Source organism: Anabrus simplex, chromosome 1 (genome assembly GCF_040414725.1).
Source record: "Anabrus simplex isolate iqAnaSimp1 chromosome 1, ASM4041472v1, whole genome shotgun sequence".
In the NCBI taxonomy this organism is placed as follows: Eukaryota; Metazoa; Arthropoda; class Insecta; order Orthoptera; family Tettigoniidae; genus Anabrus; species Anabrus simplex.
Window position 1 is genome coordinate 1,051,141,542 of NC_090265.1, and position 18,841 is coordinate 1,051,160,382.

The 18,841-nt window shown below is 35.8% G+C and overlaps 1 protein-coding gene across 1 annotated transcript in view; it reads right to left on the minus strand.

Moving 5' to 3' along the window:
• Window positions 1-18,841, minus strand: part of LOC136857948 (cadherin-AgCad1) — a 452,227-nt gene that overhangs the window by 406,395 nt on the left and 26,991 nt on the right. The window contains exon 3 of the mRNA XM_067137073.2: window positions 2,993-3,133. Coding sequence (XP_066993174.2) covers window positions 2,993-3,133 — 141 coding nt within the window. The remainder of the gene's footprint in view (window positions 1-2,992; window positions 3,134-18,841) is intronic.

The window sequence follows — 18,841 nt, forward strand, 5'->3', positions numbered from 1 at the left end:
AATTTCAGTCATATATTTGTTATACTGCCCCCTGGGCAATTTTAGTGGGGGGATCCTTTGAAATAAAATCATCGGTTGGGGGGAAAACCCTCCCATCCCCCCATGATTTCACACCCTGATGACAAAGAAGGATGAAAGTCGAATACAGGCAGCTGAAATGTTCTTGAGGAGTATGATACAGAAGAGTAGAAGAGACAAAATAAGGAAAATAAGGAATGAGAAAATCTGGGAAGAAATTGGAGTGGAAAAAATGAATGATAGAATAGAGAAGAGCCGATTAAGATGGTTTGGGCACGTAAAGCGAATGAGTGATGAAAGAATGCCAAAAAAAGGTAATGGAAATGCAAATTATGCAAGGAAGGAGAGGCCACAAAAGACCACGATTGAGATGGAAGGACACAATACAACGCAGTATTAGAGAAAGAAACCTGGACTGGGACACAGTGTTGGAGGAGATGGGTGGAGAAAAGACCGAATAAAGTGGAGGGAAACCATATTTGACCCTACCCGGCTACAGCTGGATAATGGGAAATGATGATGATGATGATGATGATGATGATGATGATGATGATGATGATGATGATGATGATGATGATGATGATGATGATGATGATGATGATGATGATGATGATGATGATGATGATGATTAACCCTCCTATGAAATGCTGCTGTTACATTAGTTTTCTAAGAATCCAGTATTATTTGACCTTTATGTTTTCTTATGTATATACAAGTACAGAACTGGAATCACAGATTAGGTTTATGCAGATGTTGTTATACTGTATAGGTTACAAAATTGTGAGGAACTACAGAAACACCTTGACAATGTTGTGAGATGGTCAGTCGACAATGGTATGATGGTAAATGGGATGTAAAATCAGGTTGTAAGTTTTACCAAGAGGAAAAGTCCTCTCAGTTTTAATAGCTGTGATGATGGGGTGATAGTTCCTCATGGGGATCACTGGAAGTATCTAGATGTTTTAATATAAGGAAAGATTTTCATTGGAGTATTCACATTAATGAGGTTGTAAACAAATCTCTTCATAGGGTTTCAAGGGTATTCAGGGGTTGTAGTAAGGATGTAAAGGAGAGGGCATATAAATCTCTGATTAGACCCCAATTAGAGCATGACTCCAGTACATGGGACCCACACCAGGATTACTTGACATAAGAACTAAAAAAGATCCAAAGGAAAGCAGCACAGTTTGTTGTGGATGATTTTAGACAAAAGAGCATTGTTATGAAAATGTTGCACACTTTGGGCTGGGAAGACCCAAGACTAACAAGACAAGTTGCTTGACTCAGCAGTATGTTCTGACCTGTCAATGAAGAGATGGCATGAAAAACGCTTGAGTGAAGCTTTAAAAGGTAGAAAAGATCCTACTATGAAGATAAAGTTGAAATTCAAGAAGGCAAATTGGTGCAAATATTCATTTATAGGAAGAGGAATTAGGGATTGGAATAATTTGTGGAGGGAAATGTTCGATAAATTTCCAAGTTCCTTGAAATCATGTGAGAAAAGACTAGATAAACAAGTGATAGGGAATCTGCCACCTGGGTGACAGCCCTAAATGCAGATTAATGATGACTGACTGGAAGAAATAGTACACCCTATCTTAGGGTCATAATGTCGTGCTCCAAGATGCTTGAACTCTTACTAATATAGAACACACATAAAGCAGTGGAAATATGAAAAATCCCAATAGTTTCAAAAGGGTAACTGGCTGTCAGTTAAGCAATAATTAAATAAAATTGGACATAAATAGAACACGCTGAGTGAATTACAGTATCCTGCAATGAGGAGAGTATGAATCTGAAAAACTGAACTGACTCAGAAACCTATACATATCATCTAAACATAAAATAGTATTTTGCAAGGAACGCTCTAGGTCAGAATGCAGAAACAGAAGAAAAATAGCAGGGTTTTGTAACCGGACCCTCTTGAGCAGTCTTTCAACAACTGCCAGAGCTGAATTTGGAATCTCTGTGAGACTGTCTGTGGTAACTAAGCAGCTGATAGCAATCTTTAATAGTGTGACACTCTGTGGACTATTTTTCTGGAAGTAATTATAAAAATATAGATGTCCCCCTTATTCTGACTCAAAACATCCAAGACATTAATTTTTAAATTTAAAAATGATAAATTTCCTCACAGTACTCACAGATAAACGTGAACAGTTTTCCATATAGAGAAGTAGTAGGCCTATATGAAGTTTTCTCAATTAAAAAAAAAAAAAAAGTAACTGGCTATTCCCTTCAGAGAAAGTCCTCCTGAATACATTCTAGCCTGACAAGATGGTCTATGGTAGACAAAGGTCTCTCTCCACCAAGACCCACACTAGTCATAGGTCATCATCATCATCATCATCAATGTCCCATTCCAGTCGCCCGGGTGTGTTTACTAGTCATAAGTACTAATCAATATTAAACAGATTCTTTGGTGGATCCGATCTCCAGTGGACCACTCAGTGTTCCCTACAAAATTAAATTAACACTGCCATAGTCTCTGTTCCAGTACAGCAGTACAGTTCTGCTTTTCTTGTTAGATAGCAGTACAATCAGAATGTCAAAATTGAAAATTGGTAGGCAGGTCACATAGGTGACGCCACTTCATAAAACCAACACCACAGTAGCTGAGTTGTTATTATTATTATTATTATTATTATTATTATTATTATTATTATTATTATTATTATTATTGCCTCAGCTACTGTGGTGTTGGTTTTCTGAAGTGCACCTATGTGACCTGTCTACCAATTTTGACATTCTGATTGTATAATTTCCTGTTGACAAGTTCCATATTCTACATCATAGAACCATAATTATAAATAGTGTGGTAGTGTTGTTGTTGTTGTTGTTGTTGTTGTTGTTAAAGAACTGGAAAAGAAGAAGAAGAAGAAGAAGAAGAAGAAGAAGAAGAAGAAGAAGAAGAAGAAGAAGAAGAAGAAGAAGAAGAAGAAGAAGAAGTGCAAATCAATTATGATAATCTTACCTTTATAATTTAACATTGCAATAACTACTCCAGACAAATTTTCATCCACATTAACAACTCCTTTGTTTCCTTGCGATGAATCCTTAATGAACTGCACCCCTGGTACAGTTGGGCCTTCCAAGAAATAAGGTTCACTCCATTCTATAACACAAAAAGAAATACATTAATAAAATATCAGTAGGCTAACTTTTCTCCGTAACATGGAGTGAAATGGAATAACACTTCCTCATCACAGAAGATTACATTATTAAATAATTAAACTTCATTGTTGTATTAGGGTATAATATCTTTTAAATTGTATATATTTGAATTTGACAAGTTCCATATTCTACATCATAGAACTATAATTATAAATAATGTGGTAGTGGTGTTGTTATTGTTAAGGAGCTGGGCAATAATAATAATAATAATAATAATAATAATAATAATAATAATAATAATAATAATAATAATAATAATAATAATAATAATAATAATAATCCACAGCCTGTTTCCAGTCATTTGACCAGGTCAGGAATGGAATGAATGGAGACCCCATCTTACAGCGAGGATAGGAATTGTGCCAGCTAACGAAGCCTGTCACACTCCTCTGAGGCGATGATTAATAAATGACAGATGAAATGAAGTGATATTGGAGAGTGTTGCTGGAATGAAATATGACAGGGAAAACTGGAGTAGCCAGAGAAAAACCTGTCCTGCCTCCACTTTGACCAGCACAAATCTCACATGGAGTGACCGGGATTTGAACCATGGAAGCACGCAGTGAGAGGCTGGCGCGCTGGCGCGCTGCCACCTGAGCCACGGAGGCTCAATAATAATAATAATAATAATAATAATAATAATAATAATAATAATAATAATAATAATAATAATAATAATAATAATAATAATAATAATAATAGTAATAATAATCATCATCATCATCATCATCATCATCTATGTCCCACTCCAGTCGCCCAGGTGTGATTAACAAGCCTCCTCCACTCCCTTCTGTCCTTCCACTTTTCTTGCTCCATTACTTCTGCCACATCCAATCCAGCTTCTCTAAATCCTTCCAAGTCCGATCCATCCACCTTCTTCTCAGTCTTCCAACTGGTCTCTTTCCCTTAACTTCTCTTTCTAATTTCCTTCTTGCTACCCATTCCTTTCCCATTCTTTTTTCATGTCCGAACCATCTCAGTCTTGCTTTCTGTATGTTCTGTACCAACGGTTCTATATTTAGCTCATCTCTGATTTTAATGTTTTGGATTCTATCTCTTCTTGTCTTTTTATCCAATGTTTTTAAAAATTTCATTTCTACTGCTTGGATCTTACTATCTTGTCTCTTGTTAGTTACCAGCGTTTCTAGTCCGTATGTTACAATTGGTATAAAATACTGTTTATATAATGTTAATTTCATTCTCTTGGGTACTTTGTCATCCCATAAAAGCTCTCTGACTTGATGATAAAAATGTTGTACCTTTACTTAGTCTGTTATTAATTTCAGGGTTGATTTCATTACTTCCATTAATAATGCTACCCTGATATGTAAACTGTTCTACATTCTCTAACCGTTCTCCATCTATGTTCACTTGGCTTCTCTTTATCTCTTTTCCACAGTGCATGACTACAGTTTTCTTTTTACTAATTATCATTCCAAACTCCTTCAGATTTTCATTCCAAATGTCCAGTCTCCTTCATACGTCCTTTTGTCCCTTTTCCCAAATTACCACATCATCTGCAAATACCAAAGCATTCACTTCATCACTACTGATACTCTGTTTTACAGTTTTATGATTTCATCCATCAATATAAAAACAATAATGGCGACAGTGCACTTCCTTGCTTGAAACCTTTTTTTGTATAAAATGTTTCAGAGTCACCACTCCCCACTTGCACACTGCTTTTACTCTCATAAGCTGTATCATAAGCTTTTTCCAAATCCAAAAATATGAAGATGATTCCTTATTCCTTTCCAGGTGTTTTTCCATTATCGTTTGCACTGTAAATATCAAGTCTATTGTTGATCTATTCAGTCTAAAGCCATATTGTTCTTCCTCTGTGTTTCTATTATATCCCTCAGTCTTTTGTCTATGCCTTTCTCCATTATTTTTAGCCCATGTGATAATAGGGTATAATTTTCAAATTTCTTATTTTCTTTTTTGAACATTGGTACAATGCCACTGCCCTTTCAAACATTGTTATTGGGTTCTCTTCTTATTCTCCATCTATTCTTTCTATTTTATTATCTCCTTCTTCCTCTGAGCAGTCATCCTCATTATACAGTTTTTCAAAATATTTTGCCATCACCTTCTGAAAACCCCTTTCATCGTGTGCTATGGATCCATCCTCTCTCTCTAATGCCTTGATTTTTTCTTGATTTATTCTTTTCAATTTTATTACTCTGTATAATAGTTTTTTATTTCCTTGACTATCTTGCTCAATTTTGTTTGTAAACTCTCCCCAACATTTCTCCTTTTTTTCCTTGATACTCCTCTTTTCTTGTAGTTTCAGTCTTTTGTATTCCACATGTAACCTTTCTGTCTTATTCTCATCCCTCTGATACGTGTTTTGCTTTTCTTTCTTCACCTTGTTCCTTTCTTTTATTTCTTTTTTTTATTTTGTCTGTCCACCACCATGTCTCCTTTCCCTTAACCTTTGCTTTTGTTTTCCCACATACCTCAATTGCTGCTTCCACAAATATCTGTCTTAAATTGTCCTACTCTTCTTCTCTTCGTATTTCTGTGTTAGGCAACTTCCTTTATATAAAATCCTGGAATGCCATTCTTTTATCCTAGTCCTCCAATTCCCAAATCCTAATCTTTGGTTTCTTCTTCAGTACAATTTTAGGGATTTTTACTTGTTTTAATTCCACAATTAATAATCTGTGACCACCTTCCATACTTTCACTGGGGTTTATCTTCATATTCATGACGTATCTTCCCCATTCTCGGTCTGTTATTATAAAATTGATGAGTGTTCCATACTGTCCATCCCAACTGTATCGGCTGATCTCATGGCTATTCCTCTTCATAAACCATGTGTTCTTTATTATAAGGTTATTTCTGATATGAAAGTCCAACAGTTTCTCTCCATCTTCATTTCTATCGCCATACCCATGTGGGCCCAGAATATTCTCTTATCCCATTCTATCAGTTCCCACATGGGCATTCAGATCTCCCATTATCAACGATATGTGTTTCCAGTTCATTGAGGAAATCTTCTTTTTCTTTCATGCTACATCCTGTCTGTGGAGCATACACCTGTACTATCTTCAGTAGTTCCTTGTTTACATGTATGTGCATTGTTATAATTCTTTCATTTACATACTCAACTTCAGCTATTGGTTCAACATTCTGATTCACTACAAATCCTACTCCATTTCTTTTCTCTTTGTTGTTACCCATCCAGTACAAGGTGTACCTCATTCTTAGTTTCTTCATTCCTTTCCCTTTCCATTTTACTTCACTTAATCCCAGGATGTCGAGTCTTCGTCTCTCCATTAGGTCAATCAATTAATTTTCCTTCCCATTCATTTTTAACTTATTTATTGTTCCAAATCGGGTTTTGTTCTCTGATCTAACACTTGCACGAACATCAGCATTACCATCATACTGTGCAACTGTAGCCAGAGACTTGTCAATTCCATTTCCATTTTTAAACTTCCATCCAAGGCTTGTATTATAGTTGAAAGCAAGTACAAATTTACTCATCTGCTGACCTGCTAAGCCTAACGCGTCTGATGATATTCTTTCGGAGTTTACTCCCTTTTCCTTTGAAGATCCCTCTTCTCCACAAGGCAGTGGTTTCCTCTTCTAATTTTCCCCACAGTGGATGGCTTGCCTCGTCCACAAATCTTCGCCATTCCGAAGGTCTCCTTCTCTGCCTAAGATGCTATTAAAGTCTTCACCCGTAACCCTGGGCATGGGTTCCATGTTATACCATGTGAGACTGGGTCCCTGCCTGAATTTAGCTCTCCTTCACACCGGCCTACTGATGTGAAGGATACCCACCCCCACAATGTGGATACGCCAGACAAGAATTACTCAAGTGAAGGATAGGGATGGTGACCCTATCTCCCTTGAGCCAGATTGATGGTTGTGTATGACGCTACAACCAATAATAATAATCGAGAACAAGTTGACTGAAAGTGATCTTCAAAATGGAGTGAGAGTAGGGTTGTGCTCCTAGCAGAGCATCTTCAGATAACAGTAAAACAGGTGGAATTCTTCAAGAAAGAGCTGCTACAACAGGCTTACAGATCTTCTTTGAAAAGACCAAGTAAATTGATATAGAAAAGATAGACTCCACTCACAGCACTGAGACAGTTTATGGTATTGACTGAAAGACCATGAGATTTAAATACCTTGGCAAGATTATAACCCTGAATGGTAATGAAACAGAAGCACTGGGGGGGGAGAGAAAGGAAGGTGGAATTGGCATTTAACCCGTTCGGTGGGCGATGCTGCGAGATCCGCGGCTGCAAGTCGCTTGCTCGGTGGGGAATGCGGATATATCCGCCGATTCAAATTATATTTTTTTCCTCAGTTGCCTGCCTGCAGAGGCTTATTTCCTTTTCAGCAGCATATTCTGGATGAGTCTGCCCTCTGATGTGAATTTTTTCAACTATGTTCTCCCAATACCAATGTGTCATCCATGAGTTGCAACATAAAGAACGCAGCTGAGTCCGGGCAAGAATGACCTAAGGCCTAATAGCTCCGCGCTGAAGCTTTAGCTCATCACCTAATCATCCCTTGGATGTAATAATATTGCTGTAGAAGGGATTTCTAGAGATTATGACACTGAACAGACCTCTCTGATGACATTTTAGAACTGTGACCTGATTTATTATCCCCAGTCTTGAGTTCTTCCTTCACGACTGGAGTGTGTGTTTATCGCGAGTTACACAATTTTTTATTATTGTACGCATCTGTAATAATCATATTTCATGATTTCCGACTGCTGAGACCAGGGTTCTATTCAATCCTTTTTCTTACATTTTTTTCCGCTAAAATATCTATAACGAATTACCAACCCCCACTGTCAGAGGAAGATGATTTACGGGTCATGATAAACAAAATGTTGGAATTTAGTGGGGAGAATTGTGATATTAGTGAAGTAAGTTCTGCCAAAGGGGAATTCGTAAGTGACAGGAAATTACCTGGAATAAAGTACTACAGGCTCGAATATATAGGGTTTGGGCATAGTTGATCCGAATGTTCAGCAGTCGCGAAAGAGACAACACGTGTTCGATTCCAGTTCAAGTAGTGATCATGACAGTGACAGTTGTGACGATAATACTGATTACAATCCAACCATTGCAAGGTCTTCGTCAACTTATGCTGAAAATGGACAAAGAAATTCCTGCTTTGATCCAAATTTCCACTGTGATGTAAAGAGAGTGTTTTTAGAGAAAACAAAACTGAGCAAAATATTTTAATTACTTTTTTATGACGAGATATGCCAGAACATAGCTGAACAGATAAAAGATGCCGAGCAGGAAATTGCACATAAAACCCAATTTACTACGATGAAAGGAACGAATCAAGATCAAGACCGTGTCCGGACAAATAAGGACGAAATAAAGCTTCTTATGGCCACTCTGTTGCCGCAGGGGATTGTACAAAAACCTAAATTAGGACACTATTTCTCGCAATCGCTTGTTCACTACACCTATTTTCTATGAGCTGATGACATTTTCTCACCAGATTGAGTGGCCTGGCCAGCCTCCTGACCCCAACTTGGCAGGTTCGAATCTGGCTCAGACCGGTGGTATTTGAAGGTGCTCAAATACGTCGGCCTCTTGGCAGTAGATTTACTGGCATGCAAAAGAACTCCTGCGGGACTAAATTCTGACACCTCAGTGTCTCCGAAAACCATAAAAGTAGTTAGTGGGACGTGAAGCCAATGACATTATTATTATTATTATTATTATTATTATTATTATTATTATTATTATTATTATTATTATTATTATTATTATTATTATTATTATTTTACAAGCAAATGGACCACTAATGATCACGCTACAACTTCATTTCTTTCTCTTCATGTGGAGTTTTCTCTGTGTCCAAAACTCCTTCATGCATTCGCTGGCCTGCTTCCGTTGTTCATCTGTGCAGGCTCTTCCGGTCTTTCTAGTTCTTCCTGCGGCTTGAACACCTTCCAAATTCTTCAGTGTGTTCCTAAATGTATTTCTTTCTAACAGCTGGTCTTCCAAGATGCTTAACCTTTCCATATTATTATTATTATTATTATTATTATTATTATTATTATTATTATTATTATTATTATTATTATTATTATTATTATTATTATTATTATTATTATTATTATTATTATTATTATTATTATTATTATTATTATTATTATTATTATTATTATTATTATTATTATTATTATTATTATTATTATTATTATTATTATTATTATTATTATTATTATTATTATTATTATTATTATTATTATTATTATTATTATTATTATTATTATTATTATTATTATTATTATTATTATTATTATTATTATTATTATTATTATTATTATTATTATTATTATTATTATTATTATTATTATTATTATTATTATTATTATTATTATTATTATTATTATTATTATTATTATTATTATTATTATTATTATTATTATTATTATTATTATTATTATTATTATTATTATTATTATTATTATTATTATTATTATTATTATTATTATTATTATTATTATTATTATTATTATTATTATTATTATTATTATTATTATTATTATTATTATTATTATTATTATTATTATTATTATTATTATTATTATTATTATTATTATTATTATTATTATTATTATTATTATTATTATTATTATTATTATTATTATTATTATTATTATTATTATTATTATTATTATTATTATTATTATTATTATTATTATCATTATCATTATTATTATTATCATTATTATTATTATTATTATTAGATTTTCCTCCACAGCCTTTTACATATCTCTGACAATGAGGTGAATAATGCACAACTTCCTCCCAAAATATACGAGATAAATCCAGTATTTGACCACCTGTTAGCAAAATTTTTGGAAGCTTATACCCCTGATGGCAAAATGTCAATTGATGAGAACCTCTTGCTATGGAAAGGGTGGCTAGGGTGGAAAGTTTGCATAACAAGAAAACGATCGCATTTTGGAATGGAATTATATAAATTATGCGAAGGCGAGACAGGTTATATAACATGACCTGCTTCCGTGTGTAATAATGGAACAGCTGTAAAAGACATAACACTGTGAAGACTGTAAATACTGTAAATATTACCTGTATTGTAGTGTAATATAGTCCATTTATGTCCCTAATGAATTGTAAGGAGGCTATATAAACTTGATCCCTCGAAAGCGCTAACCAACATTACAGAAAATTTCGTGAGTATTATAATTTCCCCATTGTACATCTTTTAAGTACATGTAAACTTTGTAAATCTACAATTTACATGTACAGAAACATTCTTTTCCAGGCAGAGATTGATAGTAAACTGCCTAAAATATTCAGGTGAAAGTTACTGTATAAACTAAAACCAGAGCTTTGCTATTAGGAAGAAGCAATCTCGATTTCACAGTGTGAAAGCACTTAGTACGTTTTTGCACAAAGTATTGAAAAATTAAAATAATCAAATTTTCAACAACTAAATACATTATATTCAAGTAAATATTTCTCTTTTGGCCCTTCAATAGTTCATTTTAGTCTAAGATTGTTTTTATTCAAGTAATTAAATATTTTCTTCAATCAGGGAAATTGCTTCCCACCTGAGAGTGAGCTAGTGTGTACCGAGCTCCCCGCTTAAGTGGTTAAAATGAGTCATGATATTCACAGATCCAGATCCATCTCCTTCTAGGCTAAACTGAGACACTACTGTGTAGTAGTCAGATCAGGATGCCGTTACACTGCAGAAATACTAGCAAAAATGGAAGATTTCTCGATTGATAAAAAGGAAAGTAAGTTCCTCAGAAAGATTTTGGGTCCTAAGAAAGTGTCCGAGGGTTTTGTCTTCCACCTAAGGTCAAACAAGGAACTGTATGTAAGAGTCAAAAAGATTACCACCGTTATGAAGAAACAAAGGTTAACCTTTCATGGGCACCTGAAGAGAATTAACCTGGAGAGACTTGTGCACAAGTTGTTCACTTTAGAGGAAAAATGTAAATCTCATCCCTGCTGGCTGAAGGAGGTGCACAAAGACATGCAGGTAAATGAAATAAGACTAGAGGACGTAATGGAGAGGACCATCTTTAGGAAGAAAGTTGCGGGATTGAGGGATGATGAACCTGCTAAACTGTGCAACAACTCGGCAGAAGAATGGCTGAAAACCAGCATGAGGTTGAAAAACCTTCAGTTACAACGTAAATAAAAAGGTGTAAGCCTAAGAAAGAGAGGTAGGTAGTTTGTGTAACTGTAGTCCACAGTTGGCTGTAGGTGATGTAAATAAATATATTAATAATAATAATAATAGTAATAATAATAATAATAATAATAATAATAATAATAATAACTGCAAATAAGTCACAAAACCTGTCTGTACTCATAGGTATGAAAACTAACATAAGTTAACCCAATTAACTCGGGTGATGAGGCATGCCCGCTTGCGAGCACATGGCCTACAACTCGGATGATGAGTTGGGCCCGTGCATTGCCAGTGCTGAGATATCTTTCTATAGTCCGCTCAGTTTGTAAGAGATGGCTCTTGCATTAATATTTTCGTATACTAGATGGTTGAGGCGAGGGTATGTCGAAGTTCCCCTTGTTTGACCTTCACATCACGTGTATAGGGTGACTCGGAAATATTTCAAATTCCTTTCAAGCCAGTAGTCAATATGGCAACTAGCAGTGTGTGCGTTTCTGAACATGAAGAATTAGTGAAGGTAATTAACAGTGTTTTAGTTAGTTATTCCAACAATAGTGTAAGTAAAGATCTTCAGGAATTAGAAGACGATAATTTGTGTGAAAAGTGTTGAGTATAAATAGTGTTAATGAGTCAGGAAATGTATATATTACTAGTGACTCAGAGAGTAATGATGAGCAAAACCTTCACGCCAGGCCTCCACAACTAAAACATGTTTTGAAATCCATCACACAAGAACATCATTGCATGTATTCATTCACCTTATGACAAAATTTCAGGTTAATATCTCATATAGTTTTTCTTAACAATATATTTTCCGTTGTGCTGCACAAACAGTTTTTCCACTGGGATTTAAAAATGAGTCAGTGTGTCATGCAGGGGTATTTAAATGAGAGTCCATTGGGTTAATGAAACAGATGGAAGGCAGTAACTTACCAGATAAGAGTGTATTGATGAAAGAGTCAAAGAAGACAGCACAGATTCAACATTTTGATAAACAGTAGGGCGTACCCTGGGCAACGTTGGGAAAATCCCAGCGGTTGATCCTTGTACAACCAAAACAATGTGATATATATAATGGAAATGATGACAACTTGTTTCAAAGCCACCTCTGGTGATAACTTCAATATTGAAGGACTCTCGGAAAATAAAGAACTGCTTCTAGCTGAAATGTGTAAACAATGTAACTGTGACATTCTGGTTATACAAGAGACCCATCGAGGACCAAACAGCCGCAGACCAAAGATAAATGGGTTGAAGCTAGTCTTAGAGAGACCTCACGACCAATACGGAATGCTGTCTTCATCACACCAGATCTAACCATATGTTCAACTGCCTTAACTTCCACCAATGATGTAGAAATCTTAACCATTGGGTTCCTGTCTTGTACAGTAACATATGGCTACAAACCACCTAATATCATCTTTAATTTTGAGGAGCCAGCTAACTTCCAATCACAGAGGATTAAAATTGTCATTGGCAACTTCACCTGCCACAGTACTGCAATGAGATATCTACATACTGATGTAAACAGTGAGGAATTGGAGAACTGGTCTGAAAGGATTGGAATCAGACTCATCCATGACCTTAAACCACCACTTTCATTTAACAATGGAAGATGGAAACATGGCTACAATCCAGACAACAGTTTTGTGAGTAATATGACCTACAAACAAACTACGAGGATTGGGGCAAAAGTCATGAAAACTATTTTTTTCTTGTAGATATATGAACGGATCACAAACGTATATGTGTTGTATGGAAGTTCTGCAGGCATAGTGTGTATGCAGAACAACAGATGGCTCTGTGATAGCTTGTAGTAGTGCAGCGAGAGCTGTGAAATAAATCAGTTGGTGAGTGTCGTGCGAGATGGAAGTAACCCGTGTTGAGCAGAGCGCTTACATCAAAATAGCCGTTTTCCGAGGGAGAAATGCGATGGAATGTCACAGTGAATTAGTGGAAGCCCTTGGGAATAATGCCCTACCATACCGTACGGTAGGACGGTGGGTAGGAAAGTTTCAGCAAGGATGTGTCTCAACCTGTGATGAGCAACGTTCGGGATGACCTTTAATTGTGCGGACCGACGTGGCAAGTGCCATCATCGAGCAGCTCCTGGATGAAGACAGACGATGGATGCTACTGGAGTTAGAGAGGGCAAGTGGCGTATACTCCCTGTATAATTCCTGATATTAATTCCAAATTGCAGTGTTTCAGTCTACTAAGCCCTCAGTAAATCAGCTGTAACATTTCCAGAATTATACGGATCATGTCAGTGATTTGTTATCTTTTCACTTGTCAGACAGGGAGTGTAAGGAGTGTGAATTACTGCTGCAATCTTTTTCTGATTTTAATGCCAAAATTGTAATACTAATTGAAAGCCCAACTCTGTCAAATATTATTGTTACCAGTACTTTTTTTTTACAATCTGCTTTACGTCGCACCAACAGAGATAGGTCTTACGGCGACAATGGGATAGGAAAGGAAGTAACCATGGCCTTAATTAAGGTGCAGCTCCAGAATTTGCATGGTGTCAAAATGGGAAATCATGGAAAACTATCTTCAAGGCTGCCGACAGTAGGGTTTGAACCCTCTATTTCCCGAATGCAAGCTCAGAGCTACATGGCCCAAACCGCACAGCCATTTGCTTGGTATTGTTACTTGTGCTCAAGTGTCTACACCTTCTGCATCTTTTGTAAGTGGTCCTAGTTCTCAACTAGTTGTATCTGGGTTGTTTCTGAGGTAAATGAGATGCCTAGTCAAGTAACTTATCATTCTGTAGCTTTTCTCAATCTAATGCTATGCCAGTGAGAGTAGTTACTAGTCCAGTGGTTTCACAAGCCTATGCTCCTACTCTAATGTTTTCTAATCCTCCCATGGCTCAAAGTTATGCTCAGCCTACTCAGGTTGTTTCACAAAATCACACTGTGCCTGTTCAAATGTTTATTTCTTCTGCCATAGGGCAAATATATACTTCTGTTCAGGTATCTTCAGTTCCTATTATTTCTCTAGGTTATACACACCCCTCCCCTCCCACAAGGTAAGGACTACCCCTGTAATCTCACAGGTTTGTAACAGTTTTTCAAAAATGAGAGTTCTTGCTCCTGATCCTTCACAAGCCACTACGAGTCCTAACTTAATGTTTGGTGTTCCTAATTACTCTCAAGCATACCTGAACTCTGTTCTAGTTCTAATTCTTCCACAGGACTACTCTGGTCCTTCTGAAGCATCTTCTGCTCCTGCCTTTTCACAAATTTACACAACTTACCTCATCCATTAGCTGCAATGCACAAAACTGTATGCAAGTTTCCAGCTAACTCAGTTGATGAAGTTATTTTCTTTCTTCACTTCCTCATTGAGTTCAAAGACCAGGCAATTGTGTACAACCTCATTAATAAGCAGGTCTTTCAAATTTTGTATCCACATGTGTCTGGGGCTGTGTTTGAACATGTCATTAAAGCCATTGGTGAAAGATGGACAATCAAACATTTTAGTGCATGTGTACTTGAATTCTTTATTCCATCTCATGCTCTGTCTTTTTTAATTCAATAGTACTATTTTAGAGTTCAGCACTTGAATGAATCTCTGTCAGAAAACATTCAGAATATTAAGTTTTACACTAAAGTGTTCTTGTTGAGGTAAAGGTGGTTAGATGGGGTGGTACATAGTGCCTTATTTAAAATTTCTCTTTGACTATGTCATAAATAATAGTGTAATACCAAAAGAATGGAAGGAATCTATAATCATACCAATTTATAAAGGAAAGGGTGATAAAAGGAAACCAGAGAACTACAGACCAATCAGCCTGACCAGTATAGTTTGTAAAATACTGGAGAGTTTAATAGCAAAGAACATCAGAGGGATATGTGATAATAAAAATTGGTTCATGAGGAGCCAGTATGGATTTAGAAAGAAATTTTATTGTGAGGCACAATTGGTGGGATTTCAGCAGGACATATCAGATCAGTTGGATTCAGGAGGCCAGTTAGATTGCATAGCCATAGATCTTTCCAAAGCCTTTGATAGAGTGGAACATGGAATATTATTAAAGAAATTGGAGGGAATAGGATTGGACGTAAGGGTTATACGTTGGATAAGAACATTTCTAAATTCAAGGGTTCACCGGGCGAGTTGGCCGTGCGCGTTGAGGCGCGCGGCTGTGAGCTTGCATCCCAGAGATAGTAGGTTTGAATCCCACTATCGGCAGGCCTGAAGATGGTTTTCCGTGGTTTCCCATTTTCACACCAGGCAAATGCTGGGGCTGTACCTTAATTAAGGCCACGGCCGCTTCCTTCCAACTCTTAGGCCTTTCCTATCCCATCATCGCCATAAGACCTATCTGTGTCGGAGCGACGTAAAGCCACTAGCAAAAAAAAAAAAAAAAAAAAAAAAAAAATTCAAGGGTTCAGAAAGTCAAAGTAGGAAATAATATATCACAGAAAGAGAAAGTTTGGAAGGGAATTGCACAGGGTAGTATAATCGGTCCATTACTTTTCTTAATATACGCAAATGATTTAGGGAACAATATAACATCAAAAATAAGATTGTATGCAGATGATATAATAACATTGAGGATTGTTCAGAATTACAAAGGGACCTTGAAAGTATCCAACAGTGGGTTGAAGACAATAATATGAAGATTAATGGAGGCAAATCAACTGTTACAACATTTACAAACAGGAGCTTTAAAACTGAATTTGAATATACTTTGGATGAGGTAGTTATCCCAAAAGATGGCAAGTGCAAATACTTAGGTGTGAGATCTGAAAGTAATTTGCACTGGAAGGGTCATGTTGATGACATTGTTGGGAAAGCATACAGATCGTTTACATGTCATAATGAGGCTACTTAAAGGATGCAACAAAGAATTAAAAGAAAACAGTTACTTAAGTATGGTTCGTCCATTATTGGAATATGCAAACAGTGTTTGGGTTCCTCACCAAGAATACCTAATAAAAGAAATAGATAGTGTGCAGAGGAAAGCAGCAAGATTTGTAACAGGGGATTTCAGGAGAAACAGTAGTGCATCAGAAATGTTAGAGGAACTTGGGTGGGAAACTTTAAGAGAAGGGAGAAAACTAGACTTATAGGATTATATAGAGCCTATACAGGAGAAGAAGCATGGGGAGAAATCCGTGAGAGGCTTCAGTTGAAAAATAATTATATTGGCAGAACTGACTACAAGTATAAAATTAGAAGGAATTTTAGCAGAAATGACTGGGGTAAATTTTCATTCATTGGGAAGGGCGTGAAGGAGTGGAACAGTTTACCAGGGGTAGTGTTTGATCCTTTTCCAAAATCTGTACAGGTATTCAAGAAGAGAATAAACAGCAACAGGGAAAATAAATGAAATGTTAGAGGGCATTCGACCAGTGCAGGTTAATATAAATAAAAAATGTGTGTGAATAAATTAATTCCATCCCCTGGTCTAAGGAGTTTGGACAGCCAAAGTAGGGGACTGCCTGTAGGGGTGAAGTACAGTGGGGACTTCGAGGGCCCTGGGACTGCTACGGTAGCTGTGAAGGCCCTTCAGGAACTCTGAAAAAGTGGTGGCAAAAGGGGGCTCTGGTTAAGACGCAGCAGGTCGTTATGCTACTTAGGTTCCAAAATGGGTAAAAAAAGTAAAGAAATGCAATGTAAATTTTAATCTTATACCAGTTGCATAGTATTATTTGAAGTAATTCCACATACTGTATATGAGTTGACTATGTTTGTAAGTATAGGAGATATTATAAGTAGAATTTTGTAAACAATATAAATTTATTAAGGATGATCTGTTTTTTTAATAGAAAAAAAATTGTTAGCATAAACTGTATATTATTGTATTCTAGAAAAAAAATTTCTTCTCCTGTTAATTTAAAATTTAATGCTTGACAATAATGTATTTTAGTGTACCATTTGCCACCGAGGTAGACACCTTATTTGCAAAAAAAGAGATTTTGATTTATAGATAAGGTCCAGGCAGAGGAGGTGACCCATACTGACGAAATACTGAAATTTACCTATGATGAGAAGAACGTTCTGTTCAGAGATAGAAAGATAGAAAAGCAACTGAGATTGATAAGATTTCTGGAAAAAATTCTAAAGGCACTGGTTTGGGATATAGTTTAGTAACATAATTATTTATGTGGCTACTATTTGTATGAAGGAGCTTTACCAAATGAATGGAGAGTTGATATAGTGGCTCCAGTGTACAAAGGAAAGGGTGATAAACATAAAGAGGATAATTACCAGCTAGTCAGCTTGACATATGTTGCATGTAAGCTCTAGGAAAGTATTCTGTCTGATTCTGTTAGATGCATTTGTGAAATTACTAACTGGTTTGATAAAAGGCAGTTTGGTTTTAGGAAAGATTATTCCAGTGAGCTCAACCAGCAGGATTCCAGGAAGATATAGCAGATATTTTAGACTGAAGAGGTCAAATGGACTGTATCACTATTGACCTATCCAAGACTTTTGATAGGATAGGTTATGGGAGACTGCTGATGAAAATGAGGGCTATTGGACTATATAAAAGAGTGGTTGAATGGGTGGCTACATTTCTAGAAAATAGAATTCAGAGAATTACAGTAGGTGAAGCATTATTTGATCCTGTAACGATCAAGAGCGGGTCCCATATGGCAGAATTATGGGACCTTTCTTTTTCTTTTTAACCACCCCTTTAAATGACAGTAATACTAGATGCTTGAGTAATCACATTACTAATGAAACTCAATTTTATAATTACATACGGTATGAGATACATTCTTAATTCGATGGCTTTTGTGATGTTTATTATTATTATTATTATTATTATTATTATTATTATTATTATTATTATTATTATTATTATTATTATTATTATTATTATTATTATTATTATTATTATTATTATTATCTATATAGTTATGTACAGCAGGTTGTCAGTACGGACTTTGTTTGATATAAATCGTGGTCATATCATTTATTATTTGTGTGCTGTGTGATCTGTCTTGTGTAACAGAGTGTGTGAGGTTATGTCATGATACTTCTGCTGTACATTTATTAATATGACTTTATTTAATGTAAGAACACATAATTAATAGTATGTAATTTATTATTACCTGTAAGTATGATATACAAATCCAATGTTATGTTGTGCAACACAGGGTAAGAGTCTAAAACATCGCACCTTTGTCACTTGAGTTTTACAGCATGTTCTATTCATTTGTATCTAGGTTATTAGAGACTTGAGAAGATACAAGAAAGCATGTTGTGTCATACTTTTCTAGAAGCCTGGTCAGGCAAGGTATATAAAAGGGCAGAGTTGAGTTGAAGAGTTGATTTGTGAGTGCGAATCATTAGTCGAATTCAGTATGTGAACTCATGTTGTGATTTTATTGTGCTGGTAGTTGGTTGTCATACTAATGTGGCAGTTGAGTTCAGGATGGTGGTTCATTATTATGTGTGTATAACGTGTAGAAAATTAGTAAATAAAACAGTGTACACAATGGACAGCATCGCA